The sequence below is a fragment of the Mauremys mutica genome, chromosome 6 (genome assembly GCF_020497125.1).
Source record: "Mauremys mutica isolate MM-2020 ecotype Southern chromosome 6, ASM2049712v1, whole genome shotgun sequence".
Classification (NCBI taxonomy): Eukaryota; Metazoa; Chordata; order Testudines; family Geoemydidae; genus Mauremys; species Mauremys mutica.
Window position 1 is genome coordinate 23,962,521 of NC_059077.1, and position 24,852 is coordinate 23,987,372.

Here is a 24,852-nt window from a genome sequence, read left to right on the forward strand (position 1 = left end):
GAGTCTCAGCTCAGTTCTCATCCCTAGTTCTGCTCTAGCTAGCCTCAGAGTTAGGGGGGAGGGATAGCTCAGTGGTTTGAGCATTGGCCTATTAAACCCCAGGTTGTGAGCTCTAATGCTTGAGGGAGCCATTTAGGGGTCAAGGGCAAAAATGCATCTAGGGATGGGTCCTGCTTTGAGCAGCATTTAACTAGGTCCCTTCCAACTCTGATATTCTGTGAGAGTTCAGATCTTCTGTGGCTCTGTCTCTGGTGTCAGACAGCAATCTCCTGACCCAGGTGCCCTCTTTTAAAACCCAAACAGGAGGCAGCTGACCAGTCACTGGTGCATGGGACTCCACTCCCTCTTAAAGGGGCCAGCCACTCTGTGACACATTTTTTCCAAGTTCCAATATCCTGGACTAAACTTCCTATTTTATGCAGTGCATTTTCATTGTGATATATCACATCAACCCTCCCTTCCTCCACTGTTCTTCTGTCTTCCACAGATTCTTTCATCTATGTCCATCCTTTAAAATCTCCAGTCTGTGCTCATTTTCCACTTGTAATACATCCCTACATTCTGTGATTTTGTTGAGCTGTGAACTGCACAGATAATTAGATGTGGTTCTAAAAAGTGTGATCACAGCCAGCTCCTGACAGAAATCAGTGATTCTCTGTTTACTTTCTTCTCCCCTGTTGTTATAAATGTATTGATCTTAAATTGTTGGTTTTAAATTGTGGTCATGTCAGCTGTGGTTGTCATGGATAGAGGAGCATGTTGAAGTGAAACAGTGCCATGTAACTTTTCCCCTTATTTGTTATCATTTAATTAACATGGTGATTCTACTTCTGCTGCCATCAATGGGAAGTTTTGCCATTGACTTAAATTGGATCAGCAACCACAAGGCTCATCTGAAGTGTATTTTTAAATTGAGATAAAATGTACTTTTAAAAACCAAAGTTATTTTAACACAAACATCTCAAATTAAATGATAAAATCTCTCCTCGGTTTTCCTTACACAGCCCCATGACTCCTAATGTGATTTCACAGACGTACCACTTGATCAGTACACCCATGGAACCAGAATTAAAAAACAATGGCCATATTGTGAGCCCATTATTTACATGACATAGTACCTTATTCCACAAGGAGTCTCACTGCAGTTCATATAAATAAAGGTAAGCAGCAGGTTTAAAACAAACAAAAGAAAAGATTTTTTCACACAACACACAGTGAACCTGTGGAACTCCTTGCCAGAGGATGTTGTGAAGGCTAAGACTATAACAGGGTTCAAAAAAGAACTAGATAAATTCATGGAGGATAGGTCCGTCAATGGCTATTAGCCAGGATGGGCAGTGATGGTATCCCTAGCCTCTGTTTGTAAGAAGCTGGGAATGGATGACAGGGGATGGATCATTTGATGATTACCTGTTCTGTTCATTCCCTCTGGGGCACCTGGCATTGGCCACTGTCAGAAGACAGGATACTGGGCTCGATGGACCTTTGGTCTGACTCAGTATGGTCATTCTTACGTAACAGAATCTGGCCCTTAATAAGAGATATCAGTGTGAGATTCTGGGAGCCAGCAGGGGAAAATAGCTGCCTAGATCTAGACCTCCTGCTCAGCCACAATAAAATCCATCAACATCCACTATACTAAGGCCACTGTTTTTGTCTCTGGATGATTAATCTTGTTGTTTAACATCAAAGCAGCAAATTGATCCAATTTTGACACACACACACCCCTTTCCCTCTCCAAACTCCCCACAAATAGCAAAGAAACAGAGGCTGTCTTAACAGCCTGTGCAGGGCAGCATGGCCCAGGAAGAGGGTCCCCAGTAGGCCTAGATCAAGTCTATAAAAGGCTAAAGGAGACATCTAAAGAGCAGAACCTACCAGAGCATTAAATTAATCCTGAAATTAAAGCCACGACTGCAGCACATTAAGTCAGTTTGCAGAGGCTAACCTCCAGGAACAAGGAGGCAGAACTAGAATATGTATCTTAGAAGACAATATGGACTCTGTTAGGATCACTAGAGCAACAATATCTGATCCAAAAGCTACAATATAGAATCAGTGATCAGGAGGACTGGTCCAGCAAAACTAATTTGAGGGTGGTCAGGCTCCCTCTGGAAGTGGAAAAGTGCAGGCCAATAGAATTACTGTCTAAGACCCTACTTCAGATTCTTTCCTTATACCTTGATACAAAGCTGAACATAGAAAGACCTCTCCACTCCCTAGCCCCCAAACCTTCAGCTAATGCCAAACCCATGGGATTTATATTCAGATTCCTAATATACAATGTGCAATAATCCAGCCTTTAAAAAGCCAGAGAAAAAGGAAACCTGAGTTGTAATGGGCATAAAATATTATTTCCCAACTACAGCTGAGCTGTAGTTAAACAAAGAGCCCTGTTCAATATGTCAAGGAAGACGGTCAAGGAGAAAGGACTGACCTATTTTATAGCCTTCCCAGCTATTTTTAAAATCAAGCAGGCTGGCCAAGAACTTGGCTTCTCCAAACCAGCAGAAGCAGAAAACTATATTGCCTCCATATAATTAAACAGACAAATTTACGTGGCCACATGATTTTCCTTTGCTATTCAACCCTTGTGTTGCTGGGTTGTTGTCACCAGAAGCAAAAGGATTGGGAGAAGGTCCCACATCAGCTTTGCACCCTCCATATCCTCCATCTTTCCCATATGTAAAGCCAGGCAGAGCCACTGGACATTCACATACTCAGATCAACACACCAAATCCCTCTGAGCAAGAACCCAGCGGAGACAGTCACTGTATTGTATCCTCTCACTGAGACACTGGAGGTGATTGATTTGCCTAACAAACTGTTCAAATTGGGATTGGTCATTTATCAAGCCAAATCTCCTGTCTCCATTTCGAATAATGGTTTGGTTTTTCATAGGTTATTTATTTATTTATTTATTGGGGGGAGGGAGCATGGCGGGGCGGGGGAGGATTGCTGTCTCTCTGTCTTACTCATAGTGTTTTTAAGAACAGCATGCCAGTAATGTATTCAGTTTAAATTACGGGTGTTGATATTTGGTGACATACCCAAGAATGAGGGAAATATTTCAATTCTTATGGCTCTTTAAAGAGCCGGCCATTGGAAGGTCATACACTGAGATTTTGGACCCATTTGTCTAGAAGAGATGGTGGAGTAGTTTCTTCTTGTTTTCCACCTCTCATATTATTCCAGTGGATCCCCAAGCAGATATCTGTCTCGTTAGACTCTAACATCCGATGCATAGTTATATGTGGATTTTAGCCCAGAAACCCTATTAAAATGTACTCTGAGATGTTCATCACCTCTCCCCCATCCCTGCCTTTTGCAGGGGGGGGGTAGTTGGGAATATTGATGTATTTTGCATTCAACCTGGGGCAGAGGGGACGTGGTTGTTTGGGCTTCCCCTTCTCTAACTTCCTGATCTATTATCCCACCCTGACTCAAGGGCACTGCTTTCTCGTACCTTTGCCTTTTCTTACACCCCCTGCCCCCTTGTCCTACCTCCTCTCAACTCTTTCTTATCCATTTAACCTCTTGCCACTCTAGCTTCTCTTTTCCCTCTGAACTCCTTATGAACTCCCCAAATACCCTTCATACTGGAGTCCTCATCCTACCTGTACTCTGTTCTCAGTGAGTATGGCATAAGATGTTTGTTGGGATACTTACCTATGTGAGTACCTATGGCTAATTTAGTTTAAAGTGTTTCTTGAAACATAAAAGGATTTGGTAAAAAGGAAAATAATTGTCTCACTTAAGAAAGTTGAAAGCTGATATCGCCTCCAGGAAACACACCTCACTGAGTCTGAGGCTGAAAAGATTTTAGAAAGTGTGGACTGGTGAAGGCGTTTTTTTGAAATTACTCAACCAGATCTTGGGGGTGTCAATCTTGTAAAATAAAAAACTGCACACACAAACCCTACCAACTGATAAAGACACTGAGGGAACACCCTTACTTGTTGAAGTTTGTATTTCTAATGTTACATACACTCCTATATGCCTCCAACAAAGATGATCCCTCCTTTCTCAATCAATTATTTTCAAGATTAATTGACTCCTCCCTAAAAAATTTGATTATAGACGGGGACTTCAATAAAGCATTAGACTTGCTTTTGGACAGATTGAGCAGACCCTAACCATCCCAATTCTCTGCTATGCAGACCATTAATGTCCAGATAGAAGAACCAGGTGTACAGAATATATGGAGACTGCAGCACTCTACAGGTAGAGACTACAAATTTTTCTCACCTCTGCATTCCACATACTCACAGATTGATTATTTTTTGGTAACAAGTGGCTTGGTGAGCTCTGTTATTAACAATGAAATAAAAGTGATTATGATCTCTGATCATGCACCTTTGCCATTGCAGCTCTTATCTCCTGAAAAGCTGCAGGCTGCCAGAAGATGATGGTTAAACTCCTCTTTACTAGTAGACACACAATTTAAAAATTTTGTGAAGGGAGAAATACAATTTTTCTTTTAAACCAATGAGAACACCTTGGTCTCCTAAGTGATCTTGTGGGATAGTTTCAAGGCATACTTAAGAAGCAGAATAATATCCTACTCCTCCCACAAAAAGAGAACTAGCCATACCACACTGATGAATTTCAGAGGAAATCTCAAGGAAGCAGACCATAAGCTATGCTGATTTCATCCTCTTCGGGTAACATCCGAGGAGGACTAATCTCAGGTACGAAACCAATAGAATAACTGCAGCTCAGGCTGAATTTGCTTTGTTAAGATTAAAACAGACATACTGGAAATCAGGCAATAAAGCTGGGAAATTATTAGTGCATAGACTTGGAGTGAACTCACTAAAAGCTAAAATCCCCTCAGTTCGCTCAAGTCAGGCTGGATACTCACCAATCAAAAAATATTAATGTACAGTTATCCAAATTCTACCAATGGGTGTAGTTAGAGGAAGACCTTACGGAGAAATCTGTCACAATTTTGGCCTCTAAGAAAGTGTGGTATCTGTTTGCTTCTAAGTTTAAATGTCATTCCTTCTGACATTGAGAGTCTTCAGTTTGGGGTAAGGCCAAAATTTTAATTGCCTGTAGATGCATTCTATTGCCTCACTGGATTAACAAAGAGATTTTGAACATAAACCACATAACTAAAAACGATTCCTTCATGCTTTTTCCTCACCTTAGGGAAAAATCCCATCTGGAGCCAAAGAAGGAATGGCAACAGCTTCTACTTAAACCTGCTCTACACCACCAGTTTGGCCTACCTGCTTTCGCAGCACCAGATCCCCAACCCATAGGGCTTCCTGAAAAAGTAACACTACCTACCCATGCCGTTGGCCAGTCTATATTTCTATCTATGAAGCAAGTTGGCAATCAGCAGTGGCAAGTTGACAATTAGAAAGCAATGGGAACATGAGCTATCATTTTCCCTTACCAACACCCAGTGAAATCAGTTCCACCACAAAGCATTGCTCACTGGATTTGGGATTAGGATTGATCCATCAGAAAATCCTTTGGAGGATGCACTAGACTCCAAGTAGATGTTTCAGGTCCAGTGCAGCCAACTCTGACAAATGCTGGTGCTGCAATGCAGCAGGCTGTAACTTAAACCACATACTATGAGATTGCCCTGTCATCCATCTTCTTTGGACAGAGATAAATATTTAGGTCAATTTCTACAATGTAATTCTACAATGACAGAAGTAAGTCCCAAGTGTGCCAACTATCAAAGAATGGTACTCTCACTTATTCAGCCTGGTGTCAGTGGAACAAAACAAGTTTTCCAATAGAAACAACCAAGATAAGTTTGTGGATCTATAATTTGGAAAAATGGGAATAATCTATTAATTTTCTCATTAATGCAACCTTTTTGTTTTTGCAGTCTCCTTGAGGCCCTAAGCCCCTCCCATTTTCCTCAACCCATTCTCTCCCTCTGTTTTCTTTTCCCTGTTTCCCCCTCTCCGACCTATCATTTCTCTCCTCTTTTACTTACCTTTCAGGTTTTAATTTGGTCCTTTTTCAACACTCCTCTTTCTTTCCTGCTTCTCCCTTTCCTCATCCCAAAAAGGAATAATTCTGGAGATTATTTTAAGATTTTACTTGATAATGAACCCCACACTGGGGGTGAATAACAAAAATAGCACAGGCAAATCTCCTTAACCAGTTAACAATTGTCTTTGTTATACTATTCTTTGCCCTTAATAATGAAGAAGTTTGGCTCTTACCTACCTTGTTGTATAATATGATAATGGTTCTCTCTAGGTTAGAGACCTTTCTTTTCTTTGTTATCTTTATTAGCTGTATTGAAATAAACAACAAAGAATGGATTTTAAAAGCCCCATTGTAGGGCCCGATTGTTCAAACCAATATTACAAAATTACTTACTATTGTGTATTATCCCTTTCAAAGAAATGATACTTGATTGCAACCACTTCACTAAGGGCTTAGTAGGTGCCTGCAGGATTTAGCTTGTGTTCTGCTCTGTAGACCTAGATGTGCTTGGAACCTGAAAATCTGACCTCAAAGATCACTGGGAAAATATTTAAGATTTTTTTTAATTACGATTGAGAAGAAACTAACTCTGTCATGTTGAATCAACAGCAGCACCATCATTGAAAAGCGTATATGTTCGACTATGGAGAAACAGGAAGGCACATATTTTTTATATTTCTACGGAATCCTCTCGCCTAAGGACGTTTGTGTGGTCCTTGAGTCAAACAGACCATACTGCAGGAGTGTGGAAGTAACCCATATTGGTAAGATGCCAAGTGCTTTACACAGTATTAAGAAGTCTAAATTATTAGGGAAAAATTGGTGCAAAAACCAACATTCACTCCAGATAAAATGGAGGAAAGGGTGGCTGGTTGAGGGATCAAGACATGGTGAGTTAAGGTAATTTGTGGCCCTAAGTCCAGAAAATATGTGGATATTCCTTACCAATCCCTCCCCCCAAAACTAAACATGATTGAACTGTGTTTAGAATAGGGGGCTTAGGTCCTGGCCAATTCTACTTTGCTTTTAACCTACCCCATAACTGGAGAGACTTGTGGATAGCCCAGGCTGCTCTGAAAAGGTTTGTCCTCCTTTGCCAAGAAGTTATGCAGTTTAGGGCTGTTGTTGGATGATCAATTTCTCCTACAGTCCAGGGTGGCTCCAGTGACCAAGTGCCTTTCTTCCATCTGAGGTTGGTGCAATGACAGTAACCAATTGGGATGCTTGCCTTCCTGCAGTTATCCTTGTTTTATCAACTCCACCTGGAATTCTGTAATGCACTGTACACACAGATGTGCTTGGAGATCACCTAGAGACTCCAACTAGTGCAAAGTGCAGTAGTCCAACTACTCTAGTGGAGTTGGCAGTCAGAAGCACGTTACAATAGTATTCCATATTCTGTATTGGCTTCCTGTTTGGTTCCAGATGCAATTCAAGGTTATGGTATTGAGCTGTAATGATTTGGAGTCTAGCTTCCTGAGAAACCGGCCTCTTTCCCCATGCGCCGTTGGTACAGTTAAGATTATTTGATTCACTCAAGCTAACAGTCCCTTAAATATCTGGGGCACCTTATCAGAGTGTTCTCAGGGGAGGACCCTTGATTCTTGAATTCACTTCTATTCTAGTCTGGTCAGCTTTATACGCCACACTCTGCACAGTGGTGTATGAGAAAGCACTTAAGTGTGTTTAATTCCAAGGCTCTGCAAATAATGGATAGGGCAGACTTTCTTCTGAAAGATAAGGGGTTTAAAGTAAAATTTTGGTCAGATGTCCCTATTATTCATATGCCTGCATATCATTCTGAAATATTCTCCTTTGAGTCTGAAACTTTCCATGCTTGGCCTTAGCCCCGGGGTAAATTGTTTATGAACCGTTTGAGAGCGTTCCCTTTCCTAATTTTTCTTTTATGCATAGTGTGTGGGGGTGGGGTGGAGAATAACTTTTTTTTTATAAAACCCTTGTAAAAATATTAATGCTCATCCATACCATGAAAACAGTTACATGAGAACATCTCCAAATTTGGTATATGACCAGTCCACACTGGCAGAGTCTCCCAGATAATTATGGGGGGAAAGAGTTAAAAATTAAGAATTTATTAGGCAGTTCTTAGCATGCTTAGTGGTGGGCTTCTGCTAAGTCTAATTAAGGTCTGTCCCCTCCTGGCTTCACTAGAGAATGAGGTCATGTTATTACACAACGACCTCATTTTCTAGTGAGTACAAGCCCCAAGTGATATCAGTGAGAGAACTGCATAATCTGTCTGAGTAAGGTCCAGGCTGGGACAGAAACTGCTGCTTCTCAGGCTGCTATCAGGACTGGCTCCAATCCTGCTCCCATCAAAGTCATATTAAAAAACATATAATTTTTAATTCCAACAAAAACAAGGAAATTGGCCAGAAAGAGTACTAAAGCTTTGAGATCAGCAAAAGGAATTTTGATCGAAGAGTCAAAACTTTCCCATTGTGCTTGAGTACCCCTGGTTAGATATAGATTTTTTTCACCTTATACTTTAGAATACTTTGTCACTTCACACTGCCTGCATAACTGCAAGGCTGTCACTAATGGACAGAGAAGCCACACGTACAGTTATACTTACAGCAGAAGAGACAGGCATAGCAATTTATGACATATTCTTTATTGAAATTATGTGGTATTTCAAAATCTGGAGAGGAGACACAATCTCATGACGTTGATCAGGTAAAGCTCACACTTGACTCTTACGTGTTTTGGAGTTACTTTCCAATTATTCGATGTTACAGTGCAATGGGGCATTATCTCTACTCATAACACCAGTTACAATGCCAGATTCTCAGCTACAACTGAGAAGCACACAGCACAGCTCTGGAAGGAAGTACAAAGCTGACATGAAGCTCACCATTGCATTTCCCCAATGCTGGGCCAGCCAGGTGCCGGGATGATTCCCTGGAGGAAGTGAGAACTTCTGAGCAGTTGTTTTGAAGTCTTTTTAAAATAAACATATTGACTTATTAGCTAATTACACATTAAAGTTACTGTTCCCTGTGTGATACATTGACTTGTTTTCCCCTTATCATCATTTACAGTTAAGCCTGAGACTCCATTTGGCATAAATATCACATTCCGAAAAGATGCAAACGAGTATTTTATTCAATACGAGACACCGCATTCAAAGAAGAAATATCTAAAGGACAAATTAATACACGAAACAGCCTATCGGCAGGAAAACGGGACTTGGGGAGTAAGTGAAAATGTATAGTGATTTTCTTACTACTTGCTTAAGTCTATGTTAGTAGAAGTACTAATAATATATGCATAAAATGTACTTCATTTCTATTGTCCCTTAGCTGAAAACCTGGGAAAGCGCAGTAATTGTTATTAGATCATTTCACTTCTAGGTTGTCATTTCAAATCCATTCCAGGCTGATAATGATTGAAAATTGTCGGAATCCATTAGACCACTTACAATACTTCCTTCACAGGGATTGTCTAGGATTAATTAATTAATTAATTCATGCTTATTGCAATGAAAATAGAAAGTGTGACATCAGTGCTAAATATTAGTAATTGTGATCAATAGATAGGTAACATTAGATGTATGCTGTTCATTACCATATTTAAATGTGTACAATTACAGTGGGCTAGATTGTGATTTGGACTAAAGGGAATACAGGGCCCCATTACTGTCCAGCACAGATTCTGAGTCTGTTGGGCAGCACAGCTGAGCCGGTGCAGGAATCGGTAATAATTGACAGAGTGGGCTGCAGGGAGAAACCGAAAACAGTTATTAATCCACTGGTTCTTATGTATGCACTTGTATAAAGCATGTAGCGCAACCAGAGCTTTGGAGCAAGACTGATACATTGAAACCAGTAGATAATATAGCTAAATATTGGCTTGCTAAATTTACAACTCTCTTTGAGATAGTTTGTGATGAAAGGCATACATGAATTAGAGAGCTATTATTATAGTATATGATTATTAATTTATTATTATTAACTATTAATTATTATTAAATATGCTGTCATGGTTCTGAGCTAGCTGCACCTCCGTTCCTTGTTCTGGTCTCTTCTGAGTGCACCACCTCCAGATCTTAGGCCTCACGATCTTCTCCTCTCTGGGGCAGAATTCTGTGATTCTCTGACTCTCAAACTAGGCCCTGGACCACAGCCCCCTGTGGGCTGACTGTGATAGCTCACCAGGGCTGGCTGGGTTTCATGGCCTGCAAGTCTTCCTTTGGGGAGCTGTGACCAATGGATAACACAGTGACCCAAAACAGCCTTCTTCAAACAAAGTTTTGTTCACTCTTGACAATAGGACCACAGAATAACAAGACAAAAGGATTAAAACAATAAAAGACTTATATGCATATCTGCTTTACCTAAAGCATATGTAGGCCTAGCTTATCCTAGACACCCCCACTTTTATGGTTAGGATTCAGCCTTCTTCCCAGCAGGCTCTGCCCTCTCACACTTGTTCTTTAGGGCTTGTGCTTTCATCCCCCCAAAGTTCTTTGTCTGCTGTCTGTCTCTGAACCAGTCACACCAGGGGGCGAAAGTGCCATATCGTAGCTAATAGTCCTGGGTGTGTGCTAAGGAGTAGTTAGCTGGGCTATCATATAGCATGCTGGGTAGTTTCCTGACCACCGAGCTATTGAATTAACTTAATATATGCATACAGTAAACATCTTTACAATACTCCGACAAACATAGAGCATGTAGTATTCATACATTAAGAACAAAAGAACACAAGAATGGCCATACTGGGTCAGACAAATGGTCCATCTAGCCCAGTATCCTGTCTTCCAACAAGCAAAGAATCCTGTGGCACCTTATAGACTAACAGACGTTTTGCAGCATGAGCTTTCGTGGGTGAATACCCACTTCTTCAGATGCAAGTGAAGACTTGCATCTGAAGAAGTGGGTATTCACCCACGAAAGCTCATGCTGCAAAACGTCTGTTAGTCTATAAGGTGCCACAGGATTCTTTGCTGCTTTTACAGATCCAGACTAACACGGCTATCCCTCTGATACTGTCTTCCAACAGTGGCCAATGTCAGATGCTTCAAAGGGAGTGAGCAGAACAGGACAATTATCACCTAGAGTATGGAGTTGCATCTCTGACCATCTTGGCTAATAACCACTGATGAACCTGTCCTCCATGAACTTATCTATTTCTTTTTTAAACCCAGTTATACTTTTGGCCTTCACAACATCCCCTCGTGACAAGTTCCACAGATTGACTGTGTGTTGTGTGAAGAAGTGAGAACAGGTGCTCGCATGGCACGGTTATAGCCGGCATCACAAGATTTTGGAAGGCACTTCAGATTCTTAAACATGAAATAAATGGCAGAAGGCGGGTAAAACACAGAGCAGGAGACATACAATTCTCCCCACCAAGGAGTTCAGTCACATATTGAATTAACACATTATTTTTTTAATGAGCATCATCACCATGGAAGCATGTTCTCTGGAATGGTGCCTGAAGCATGAAGGGGCATATGAATGTTTAGCATATCTAGCATGTAAATACTTTGCAATGCCAGCTACCAAAGTGCCATGCTAACGCCTGTTCTCACTTTCAGATGGCATTGTAAATAAGAAGTGGGCAGCAATATCTCCCATAAATGTAAACAAACTTGTTCATCTTAGCAATTGGCTGAACAAGAAGTAGGACTGAGTGGACTTGTAGGCTCTAAAGTTTTACATTGTTTTGGTTTTGAGTGCAGTTATGCAACAAACAAAATCTATATTTTTAAGTTGTAGTTTCACAACAAAGAGATTGCACTACAGTACTTCTATGAGGTGAATTGAAAAATACTATTTCTTTTGTTTATCATTTTACAGTGAAAATATTTGTAATAAAAATTTGGCCTCCACAACCTCTCTCTTACCTGTCTCTATGTCACTGATACCTACTCAGTGGTTCAAGTATGGCGGTCCAGTCCAGTGCACTGTACCAGTAAGATATTTATAGCCAGCACTCTGCACAGGAAAGACACAGGAGGAGTACCGCCCCCGGCCCTGCCCCCAGCCCTTCCACGCAGCTGCATCTCCTGAGTCCTGTCTGGGATCTGTACAGCAGCCCTGATGGAGGATAGGACTGGGGGCAGTACAGCCGTGCTGGAGGAGCTGACAGTGTGGGACTGCCTGGCGGACATGTTCTGCTCCTTTTGCCACTGTAGTTCCCAGGAGAGCAGAGCGTGGGACCGCTGGGCTAGCTCTCCCAGGAACAGCAATACTCAGGAGACACAGCTGCATGGAAAGGTTGGGGGTGGGGCTAGGGGCGGGGCTTGGGGCAGTACAGCCAAGCTGGAGGAGCTGCCGGCTGGAGCCGTCCAGCGGCCCCACATTCTGCTCCTTTCACCGCTGCGGTTCCACAGAGCCCTGCGGTTCAGAATTCTCCGGTGCGGCGGGAGGAGGACAGAGGTCCCTCCCCCCAGGTAATGTGGGATGAATCATGGGGAGGGGATGGGGAGAGCACAGGGCCCCTGGGCTCAGAGTGGGGCTGGAGTCACATGGGGGGGGGTCATGTGGGGAGGTCACATGCTCCTGTTTAGCTGGTGCTCCCCCTTTGTGTCCCTCCCATGAGTGCAGCGTACTGATAAGAAATTAATTCTACTCAGGGCCGGCTCTAGGCACCAGCGTTCGAAGCATGTGCTTGGGGCAGCCCTTTTCAAGGGGTGGCATTCGGGCTCTTTGGGGGCAGCAGTCTGGCTTTTTTTTTTTTTTTTGCATCGGTGGCAGCACTCCAGCTCTTTTTTTTTTTTGCATGGGGCAGCAAAAAACCTGGAGCCGGCCCTGATTCTATTTGCACCACAGTACGTACGTGTACTGTGACCACTGGCTTTTCCTCATTACTGCACATAAGTCTGTCTCGGAGAGATCCACAATTCACCGTATGGTTCTCCCAGTCATCGCAAACCCACCTATCTATATTTCCAATGACCAACTCTGCCATACTATTGCCCATTTCTTCCTAATAACTGGGATTCCCTCCCCCCAGAGAGGTATCCTAAGTGCGAAAGGATACCATGGCATCATCTGGAAGGAGGGTCCCAACTATGGGATCATTTCCCTCTGCTTCAGTTTGATGTTCTCCTTCCCTGAGACTTTCATCCTTCTCAACAGCACAGAGGCTGTCTGACTTGGGGTGGGACCACTCTACTGTGTCCTGGAAAGTCTCATCCGGGTACCTCTCTGTCTCCCTAATCCTCCAGTTCAGCCACTCTGATTTCAAGAGCCTGTATTCGGTCTTTGAGAGCCATAAGCTCCTTGCACAGAATGCACATACACCACCTGCCCACAAGGCAGATAATTGTACATGTTGCATTCAGTGTATTAAACTGCATAGCCCCCACTCTGCTGCTGGACTTCTGCCTGCATTCGTTTTACTTCTGCAGCTTTTTTTGTTTGGTTGGTTGGTTTGGGTGGGTGGGTGGGGAATAGGATGTTTATTAGTCTATGTTTAGAGAATGTTAGGTGTATCTGGCTTTCACGTTCCCTCTCTAAACTCCCTCGCAAAACTCCCGTTTGCTGCTCCTGTTTACTAGCTTGCTTATTCCAGGCTGCTTCAAATCCCTCACGTATGAATGTTCTGAGTAGCTAGTATTTTGAATAAAATTTGTCATATAAGAGCAGAGTCCATTCCTCCAGCCCTATTGTCCTGCCCTTTGGAAATGCTCAGGCTGGGCAGTATCTGCAGGAATAGGCTCTGCCCTGTGAATAATTGATTGCGTATGGCTCTCCTATGCATATGCATTTCCCTGGGCTGCTACTAGGATGCGCTCATACATAAAGCAGGGCCATTGTCTCTATGAGATAGCTAAGGTTTCAGAGCTGAAAATCTTCTCTACAAACATGATTTATATATAAATAACCTTTCCCTTACTGAATCTGAAAAATATAATTTGCCATTCTGACAAAAAATAATCAGATCTTTCTCTGTTTAGACAATACAGTCTCAATATCTTCGGGTAAAATTACTGGGGAAAAGCCTTCAGATGGGTGAAAGTTATGAAGTGAAAGTGCGATCAAAGCCCAATGGAAAGTATTTCAAGGGTATCTGGAGTGAATGGAGCTCCTCCGAATACTTCCAAATTGAAGCGGAACAACCCAGAAAGAAAAGTAAGCAAAGGGAAACCACTTTCTTAAGTTTGCAAAAAGCCTAAAACCTGACCAAGTCACTTGGTACAGCAGATCAGGTGTGGGGCTAGGCAGAGTATCAGGGACTACTAATGACTTCATGATTCTCTACTTGGCCTCAGCTCTGCTGCCTGTGCCAACTGCCAATGGTCCTCCAAGGATTATCCACACGCTGAGTATAGCCAGAGTGCTGCACACTGCAGCCACCTCGTCACCCTTCACATGCCCCTACCTATTGCCTGCACCAGCGGCTGGAGGGAGGGTGACATAGGAGCTGGCTGCCCCAGTTCTGGGCCTGTTGGGGACGCCCCAAAGCCAGCTGAATTCCAAGCAGCGGCAATAGGGCCAGAGCACATCCTGTTTATACTAACAGGGTGGCACAATATGGACAGAATGGGGCAGAGAATCTGGCTCACTCCATTTTGCGAATGACTCTGTGAGCCTCCAGAGATAAAGAGCAGTTTGCATCAAACATTTTAGCCATAGCAGAGTTAGAGCAGTACAAAAGGATCCATTTTAATATTGCCAATTGTAACATGCGTTTACCTTATTTTAATCACAAACTACATTATGGAGAAAATTTCACCATTTCAGTTGTGTACAACAGCAAAGTTTTTTATCACTATGGACCTGGGACAGATATAGACCGGTGACCTACATACGGAAGGTTGAAAATATGTCCTCAGTCAAAGGGGCCAATCCTCAATTTTGGCTGAGTTATACTCAGTGCAACCCCTAAGGCTAATACAAAAGTTGCTATACCCCCACCTTCAAATTCCCCAGGGCAGCCAGGGCATAAATCAATGGACCCGTAACTCAGATGAGCTGGTGATGCTTCCCTGAGGCCATAGGCAGCCCATGCAGTTTAGAACAGCCCTCAGGCTATGCTAATCTGGACTAGGAGACTAGCCTGGTTTTTAGCCAAGGATCAAGGGACTGCAACGCCACCTTTCCCCACCTTCAGACAGATGGGAGAAACAAGGCAGTTGAATCACTACATCACTCCAAACTGTATAAAATTTGTCAATATTCCCCAGTAATAATAGGTTGTTTTTTTCTTAAAAGAGTATGCCATGATAGTGGACAATCATAATGCATATAGGAACAAACCTAACATGGTATTTATTCTTTATTTTTTTGTTAGGCACTGACATGGTTGTGGTAATAACTACTGTGGGCTTCATTTTGCTCTTTGTCATGCTTGTTCTGATCCTAACATTTTGGAAAACCAGGTAATTTTAATCTCTTTTCATCAAAAGAGTATTAAGCCAATCATACTGTGGAAATCCCATCTCATCCTTTTATACTATCCAACATTTCTCACCCCATTCCCTGGCCTCTCCCGCAACATGAACATATACAAATCATAGAAGAACTGAGAATGGGAGAAAGGCAAGAGAGGAGGTAGGCAAAAGGAGGCTGCCTAGTGCCTTTGTCACCTCAAGACTAGATTGTTGTCACCTGGGACCATTCAGAAGCTGAAGCTGGTGCAAAATGCTGCAGGCTGTTTATTGAGTAATGGGAGCACATTAGACCAATACTCTGTGGTCTGGCCTGGCTTCCAATAAGCTTCTGAGAGGAAATCATGGTGTAGGTTTTAACCTGTAAAGCCCTCACCTATAAAGTCAGGTTTGGGAGCTGGTTACCAGTGAGATTACCTCTCTTCTTATGATATAGTGCCACAGTTGAAATCAACAGAAGTGGTCAAGCTGGAGCTTGTAGACCAAACTGTTCAAAAGTGGCACTAATTGTGGTTGCCTCAAACTTTTGGTGCCCAACTTGAGTGCCTGATTTTCTGTGGTGCTGCACACCTGTGGATCTCATTAACTTCAGCTGAAATTCCAGCAATTGATCACCTTTGGAAAAACAGGTCTTAGATGTCACAAGTTAAACACCTGATAAAAGAGGCATCCAAAATTCATGGTCACATTGATAAATTGGGATTTTAGGCGCTCTGCCTCAAATCCCTATTGGAAAATAAGAATAATATGTACCTAATTATCTCTTACTACAGTGTTTTGTGGGTTAATTAGCCAAAGATTTGTGAAGTACATTGTGGATGAAAAGTTCTATCAACATAACAGTAGAATAGTGTTATCATTCAGAGGCAGTGGGATAAGACATATATTCCATACCACTCATGTCCTTCCTCTACCTTCACCATTGGAATAAGAGTTCAGAAATGGCCATCTTAGAACAAATATCTCATGCGGGATAATGGAAAACACCCAGATGGTCTACAAGAACTAGTATGATGATATAAAGTCTGTTATTGCTACTCTAGTACTACTAATATAGTGCCTTCGATTATGGCTGTTGCCATAATCCCTTCTTGAATACTTTTATTGTTGCTACGTATCTCATTTCAGAATCAAGCCAGTTTTGTGGCCAAATCTTCCGGATCATAAAAAAACTTTGGAGCAATTGTGCAAGAAGCCAAAAAAGGTATATGCTTCCTCTGCTGTGATTACCTGAGTCTGTGTACAGAAAACATAAATAATACTCATACATTAGAGTTGGGACCTTACCAAATTCATGGTCCATTTTGGTCAATTTTGCAGATATAGGATTTAAAAAATTGTAAATTTCATGATTTCAGCTATTTAAATCTGAAATTTCAGTGTTGTAATTTTAGGAATCCTGACACAAAAAGGAGTTGTGGAGTGGTCACAAGGGTGTTATAGGTGGGGTTGCGGTACTGCTACACTTACTTCTGCTCTGCTGCTGGCAGAGGCGCTATCTTCAGAGCTGGGCAGCTGGTAAGCGGTAGCTGCAGGCCAGGAGCCCAGCTCTGAAGGTAGAGCTGCTGCCAGCAGCAGCACAGAAGTAAGAATGGCATGGTATGGTATTGCCACCCTTACTTCTGCGCTGCTGCCTGCAGAGCTGGGTCCTCAATCAGCAGCCACTGCTCTCTGGTTGTCCAGTCCTGAAGGCAGCGCAGAAGTAAGAGTGGCAATACCACGACCCCCCCTAAAATAACCTTGCAGCCCCCCTGCAATACCCTTTTGGGTCAGGACCCGCAGTTTGAGAAACACTAGTCTCCCCTGTGAAATCTGTATAGTATAGGGTAAAAGTATAGGGTAAAAGATCCGTGATGTGTTTTTCATGGCTGCGAATTTGGTAGGGCCCTAATTATAGAATATTTCCTGGATGTACTTGTTCATGTTTTCAAAGAGACTTCTACATTTGATTCGCAAAAACTACCTTTTGCATGTGTAAATGGTATTTGCAAATGCAGATGAAGTAGTCAGCCATCTAACTATTCGACTGGCAAATTGAGATTTTGCTTGTGCAAAACAACGATGGCAATGAGTTGTGATCCCTTTGAAAATTTGTACCATGATATCCTTCCACTTTTACGTAGTCAATACGGTTACTCAAAGTGTGGAAAGTTAAGCATGTACATTATCCTTTGGCAGACTGGGGCCTAACGGGCTACAGTTTCAGCTGTAAGGTGTGGAATTAGTTCATTGATTTACAATTATCTAGACTATTTTTTGTCACTGAGAAAGTTAATAGTGCTGTTTTGTAAGTGGAATAACATGCTCCAGATAGTGCATTGTTTGAAAGTACTCAAACGTCTGAGGCATTTAGCCTTTGGCCTCACATCTCATATTTACCCTAGGTCATAGCAGCTCAACCTGGAGTCACAAACAGATGTCAGGGGTCATGACTAGCCTGCTCTTTCCTTGTTGCTAAAGTGGAAGGGGTCCTTCACGATCCTGGCTAATTGAGAAGGGGTTGGGGCCTGTAAAAAGTTCAGTCTCTCTCATAAAGGCTAATCAGTCTGTTATGAGTTAGTTCCCAGAATTGCACCTGGGACTGATTTTGATTCAAGATGTTTTGTTTGGTTGGTTGGTTGTTTATTAGGGGAAAAGAAGTTAGTTCTCTTTTTTCTTTATGAAAATTTTAAAGTACATAAATAAAAATTCTTCTAAAATCTGATGACTTATGGGAGTGTCTTCCCTTAACTTTGTACCTGTAGTTAACTGAACATATTATCCTCTTTGTCACACAGAATTTTGATACAAGCTTTAACCCGGAAAGTTTTGGGTATGTTCATATTCACAAAGTGGATGGCATTCAAGCCAAAGCAGAAGTGGAATGTTTTCTGCAACCATCGGCTCCTCTAGATGCAGATGTTTCAGAAAAAGTTTGCAATGGATCATCAGATATGAAGACAAGCCTCACTGCTGTAGACAAAAGCGTCCTAAAGCTTCCTGTGACTTATGGAGGAATTTGGCCATCTGACACATTGAGTGGGCACTTATGTGAAACTCACCCTTCCATGTTAGATGGCTCCAGCAATGACATCCCATATAAGGTTTGCAGTAGCAATGGTACACAACTATATAACTGTGGTCCTATGACCCATTCCAGCTCTTCAGCAGACCCCACGGTTCAGCCCAGGTCAGGACCCCTAAATACCAACACAATGTCCCTAATACAGCCCAATAATGGAGTTAGGTCATCAAATAAGGACGAAGCATATGTCACAATGTCCAGTTTTTGCAAAAATCAGTAAACCTCAAAAACCATAGGAGTTGCTGTAACAGAGCAGACTATTGGTCCTTCTTGTTTGGGTCTCCTGCCTCTTGCTGATTGATTCAGTAAATAATAAATTCAGTAATAATGTACCTGTCCCCATTTTGTAATGCTGTAATCAATGGGGATGGAGTTTTCTTTGCCTCCAAGGACAATGGACCAATTTCCATTCTCAATTACACCAGTGCCAATGTGGAGTAAATCCAGTGTAACTGAAAACAAATTTAGTTCAAGACCTTAATCATGGGCGGTGATTAACATATAACAATAACATACTATTACATTACACTTCTCTACTGCCCTCTATCCAAGCGGTGGTGAGTGCTTCACATTCGTTAACGCTCCTATCGACAGCTCAGTTTACGCAGCTACAGATTTTAATGGTCATAAAATCCCTATCATGAAACATGGCTGCAAAGTCTAGATGGGTTAAGTAGATTCTGATCTCACTTAAACTGGGGTGAATGAATCCGGAGTAACTTGGCTGAAGTCAGTGGCGTTATACCAGGTGTTAATAAAACAAACCAAGTGAGATCAGAATCAGTTTGTATTAGTTTGGGATTCAAGATCTGAGCTTGGTAACTCATTCCCCATCCAGCACTCAACTCCCAGGCGAAAGAGTGCACACACAGCATCACTTGCTAATGAACGCTGACACACTCCCAAGATAGCACTCCCATCCTACCACAGCCACAGCAAAGGCTGTGCTGATGCATGGTGTGTGACACTGTGTACCATAATGAGTAAAAATAACATCTTGGTGCTCAAAGGATTCAAATAGATCAGCTAAGCCTGCAGCTTGTGTGTGTAAGAGGGTAGAAGGTGGAAGCAGAAGGCCGGAGGGAACCGGGGCCAACAAATGTAAACAGAGTCATAGTGGTTTTATGTAGGGATGGGCCCCCAACACACACCCCACATGACAAGCTATTAAAGGGGTGTTCTCAGCTATGTTCATGTTGATCAGCATTGATTGTACATTAAAATGTGGGGCCAGATCCTCAGCTGGTATAAATAGGCTTAGCTCCCTTGAGGTGCAGAGGTGACATGCGTGACACCTTTTTTCTATGCCCTCTCATGCATACATTAGTGTGGCCTGTGAGTATTTCCCAGGGCAATCGTTTTGTCATGGGTACCTGACACATCCTTATTTTTTCATTATCACCAGTCATTGTAGGTAAGAGTGAGTCAAGAGATTTTGTGCCTGGGCTGGCAAACTTTCCTGACTACTTTGCAAAGCTGGTACCACTATAAGATCCATTTGCTTGTAAATTGTCCAGTAACAATGTCAGAGGAGTGCTCAGCTTTCTCCTTTAAGGGGAAACCTTGCCCCTTCCCCTCTTCTTACACCACAGCTCCATGGGGTTCCTTATATTCTGTCACCAAGGGATGGTTAAACCACAATGTAGTTCCACTGACCTGGCCATTACCCACTGGGGACCAGGTGCACACGGGAGTTGCAGAAGCTGCTACAGCCTCATGGTTGCATGACAACCAAATGATATGGCCTGAAGAGAGAAAAGCTGCTTTGCTGTGCTCTAGGCTAAAGGTTTGCCCCTTTGTGAGGTATCATGTCCTCTAGCTGCTTTAAATTCCCCTTTCGGGAGTGATGGCCTGATTAGTGCAATAATAAGTAACCTCTTCAGGCTGTTTACTTTTCAAATATTAAATACAATGGGAAGGACTAAACAAAAATCTGCCTTTTATCCGTTTCTCAGATTAAATTAAAGCAACAGAAAAGCAGTTATTGTTCCGCTCCAGCGATACCAGATTCTATGTTTAATTTGACCTGATGGTCCTGATTCCGCTTTTCTTCCAATACAAATCAGGAGTAATTCCACGGAAGTAAATGGGCTAGAACCTTTTGGGCTGGGTGATTTATGCTTAGCACAGAACCGCAGGGATGGAAACTGTGACTCCAAGCTACACGGCTGCTCTAACTTGCACTGGCTAGTCACAGCCCCTGAGAGGCTATTACCTTAGCCAGGGACAGCTGGAGCACAACAGCATTCTAGTCATGACCCCGGTCTTCCCACCCAGGCCCTGTAACAACCCTGCACTGCGGGAAACTTCAGCCAGGCACAGCTTTATGGTCTGTTTACTCAAAAGGACCAAGGATGTGGACCGAAGTAGTCAGTGTATTACAGTATTTTTTATGACTGTTTAGCACATAGTAGTAAGATGATCTAGTCTGATAAAACTGAACTAAGCACTGGACTTTAATTCCTTTGCTTTATAATGCTTCTATTTCATAAAAACAGCTGCTAATGCTTAAAATATGCAGACTTGCACAGTGCAAATCTAGATGCAAACAGATTGAGTCAGGAAGCTATTCTGTTCTTTTACTACATTACCAAACATGAAAAAGAATGCCATACAAAATACTAGATTGTATGTAAGTCGTGTTATACTTATTTTAAACTCACACATACACAGTGTTAAAAGGTAAAAGGATTATATAAGCATCTATCTGCAATTTTAAACAATAATGCACGTATGACGGAATAGTTTTACTATTCATACTAGAAAACCATGTTGCTATTTTATACTGTAAGAGTGGATTATTGTAAACATTAACCACTACTCTACTTAACAGCAAATTCTCGTACATACCTTCCATATGCATTAGTTATATTTTTTGCATAGCTGCTAATGTCTGAGTACTATCATATTTCTGTCTTATTTAATGAAATAACATGTAAACCTGTTTTGTAATGATTTAGCATATTAAAAGGATGTCAATTTGCATTATATATTTGTGGCTCTTTGTCATGATATAACTGTCTGCCACCATACAAGCTGTTGCGTCTGATTCTGCACTTACTGAAACTAGTTTTCTATGGGTCTAACTCCACAGAGCCTGGTTCTGATCCTGCTTCAGGCAGCATAAATCAGGAATACTCTAGTCAAGTCAAAGGAGTTAAACCACTGTGAGATCAGAATTGGGCCCAGTATGTAGGTCCTTACATAGTGTCATGCACTGCCTGGTTTTTTAAATGCGCATTATATCCTGTTCATTGTCCAATAAGCAATAAGAGAAAATGGGCTTTTTAACCCTGTGAAACCTCTGACAAACTGGCTTTACAGCAGTGTTACTGCGTGGCGTTCAGAGTCCTTACTCGTGATTTACATCCTCGTGAGGGAACCTGGGCTCTATAACTGTAAAACTTCTCTATATAGAATATGCTTTGTGTCTAATATTGGTAACAATCATGGGCTTGATCCCTGGTTAATGAGGGTTGAGGACACTCAGCAGCTTTCACCTCATATTTACTAAAAGTCTTTGGGTTGTGAACCGAAGGTTACCATGCTGGGAGTCGGGGGGGGATGACCACGGTGAGCAGTACAGAGAAGTATCTGGGTTGTGCTGGAAGGAGACATTTTGACTTATCAAAGGAGAAATGATATATTTGACTTTTAGACTCTGCACAATCCTGAAATGTATGGATTTCAGTTACCACCACTGTGTCCATAGTCTGTTGGCAGCAGAATTGTATATTTGTGAATAAACATTGGTGAATTACAATGATTCATTAATGTTATGGCTCTGTCCTCTCATTTTCCCTCCTAAGAAAAGAACACACACAAGTCTAATAATCTTTCAGTGCCATGGCAATGTATTAGGGACTGTCACAATTTGGGATGCAGTTCTGACAAGCGAGCGTTTGTGTCACAGCTTGTCCTGTAACCTGAGTGCCTTAATATGTGCGCTGCTGCTGTAGATCCCTGTATGGAGGCTCCCAGCCAGCATACAAGCATGCACTGAGTGTCTCTGTGTTGAGCAGCTCAGATCCAGTAACTTTGGCTCCAGCAGCCTGATTGTTACACCAGGGCCGCCCAGAGGATTCAGGGGGCCTGGGGTCTTTGGCGGCGGCGGGGGCCTCCCCCCACCGAATTGCTGCCGAAGACCCAGCATGTAAGTGGCAGATAACGGGGCGGAAGGACCACCTGCCGCTGAATTGCTGCCGAAGACCTGCCCTGGAACCCACCGCCGAAGTGCTGGAAGGACCCCCAGCCTTCAGGGCACATCGGCGGCGGGTCCCCAAGTGGAAGAACCCCCCTGCCGCTGAATTGCCAAAGAAGACCTGGAGTGGAAGATGCTCTGGGGGCCCAGGCCCCGTGAGAGTTTTCTGGGGCTCCCAGAGCAAGTGAAGGACTCCACCCCAGGGGCCCCGAAAAACTATTGTGGAGGCCCCTGCGGGGCCCAAGGCCTGGGACAAATTGCCCCTCTTGCCCCTCCCCCCTCTGGGCAGCCCTGTGTTACACCACAGCCACATTCTGGCCTCCATTAACCTTGGTTACTAATAGCCAAAAGAGCCCAGCACACCCTCCAGTCCCAAATTCCCCCAAAACAATCTGCCCTGAAATGGCCTCTTCCGGAACATTCTGCAGAGTAATAAGGTCCTTCGTTCCTTCAAAGAGGCAAAAGCACAGACTGGAGTTAATAATCACCTGACGTCAACACAGTACTGGGTTGATTGATTTAGAATAAAAATAACACACGTTTATTTAATCAATAAGAGAGCGGTTTTAAGTGAGGCCAGGTATAAGGAATTACGTTAGAAATGGTAAAAAAACAAAATGCTGTCTAATGACTAAGACTTAACAACGCTATGGTCTTGGTTCAAGGTAAGATTCTTACCACACCTCCTTCCAGCAAGATGGCTGACCTCTCCCTTGGTCAGGATCTCCCACAAAGTCCAAAGACTTTGTCTTTGTAGGTGAAAGATTACTTGGGTTCTTTGCTCCTTTCTGCTATAGTCCAGTGAACTTTTGGAATATATCCTTCTCAGCGTTCAGTGCCTCTGCTGTGAGGCAAGGTGCCCTGGAGTCTGATGAAGAAGATTTCACCCTGGTTTCTTCCCCACTGGTGCTTTCTGCAATGCAAATTGATCTGTTCCCGCAGCCTCCGATGTGCCAGTGAATAGCCACTTGACTGTGTTTGCACCTGGATGGAGGCGTTGGCCTTTCCTTTGTCTGGAAAAAGTCTGTTTACCCAATCCCGAGACTTACCTGGTTCAAACACATTTTAGTCCCATGGTTCCTTCATATTTGTGTCAAGTATCAGAGGGGTAGCCGTGTTAGTCTGGTTCTGTAAAAGCAGCAAAGAATCCTGTGGCACCTTATAGACTAACAGACGTTTTGCAGCATGAGCTTTCGTGGGTGAATTCCCACTTCTTCGGATGCATCTGTTAGTCTATAAGGTGCCACAGGATTCTTCATATTTGTGCAGTCCTTTGAGGATGTACTGTACCCGCACTGTTCAAGAACATCAAAGATCAGTGTGTTACTGGTTTTCCAGAGGTACCTTGCAAAACACCCATTGGATACAGATTATGACGTAAGTGAATTTGAGTGCACTGAATTGGTCAGGCCAGCTGAAATTCACTACCTGATACCAGTGAGCCTCTTGCCCTCTGGCATTGCAATGCTCTAGGGGCACAGTGAATTATGCTTGGATTGCTTATTAAATGAAAAAATATCATAGCTGCCAGTGATGCAAAGCAGATTAGCATGATCATTGGTTGGTGCCACAGTTCCATATATATCTCTTTGTGCTAACGCTGGCATTCATATTCTTAATTATATAACAATTTTTATACAATTAATACTCCTGGGGGAATTCTGTGCCAAAAAATTCTGCATATTTTATTTGTAAAATTAACACAAAATAATCACGCCAGTTTCAATTAATGTTGGTGATTTATTTAAAAATATCTGTCAGCAAGTATGTCTGTAACAATTCAGGAACAAAAATTCAGGAAATGTTTTTTGACAAACAGATTCCTTACTAGGCATATTAATACAGAACTCTGAGTAATAATTAATTTAAACTACAACACAGAAACTTATTTCCCGCATCCTTCAGAAGCGGTGCAAAGGTTTGGTGGATAATGGAGGAGCTGAGGGAGAGGGAAGTAATTTCTGGGAGCCTGGGAGTGAACCTGGAGGGTTGTTGAGTGTGGGGATGGAGAACTATAGAACAGGGTTTTATTGTGAGTTGGGAAGCATCCCTCATGCAGACCCTGGCTCAGTGGTGTCACCCCACTAGCTCTCCCATTCATTCAGGCACATCTGCCCCATACCTGTCTTTCCCTAAACCACCCTTTCCCTCTGTCCCAGTGTGTCTCTGACCCCTCCCCCTGTCCTCATGTGTCCCTGCACCCCCAGTGTCATTCAACCCCACTAGCTCATATGCCCCTACCCCAGTCTGTCCCTCCCACTAGCC

The 24,852-nt window shown here is 42.7% G+C and overlaps 1 protein-coding gene across 1 annotated transcript in view; it reads left to right on the top strand.

Annotated features, from left to right (window-relative positions):
• The window catches only part of IL7R (interleukin 7 receptor), a 32,346-nt gene extending 10,972 nt beyond the window's left edge, over positions 1–21,374 (top strand). The window contains exons 3-8 of the mRNA XM_045022446.1: positions 6,571–6,725; positions 9,024–9,178; positions 13,889–14,063; positions 15,226–15,313; positions 16,451–16,526; positions 18,100–21,374. Coding sequence (XP_044878381.1) covers positions 6,571–6,725; positions 9,024–9,178; positions 13,889–14,063; positions 15,226–15,313; positions 16,451–16,526; positions 18,100–18,606 — 1,156 coding nt within the window. The 3' untranslated portion in view covers positions 18,607–21,374. The remainder of the gene's footprint in view (positions 1–6,570; positions 6,726–9,023; positions 9,179–13,888; positions 14,064–15,225; positions 15,314–16,450; positions 16,527–18,099) is intronic.
• The last annotated feature ends 3,478 nt before the right edge of the window (positions 21,375–24,852 follow it).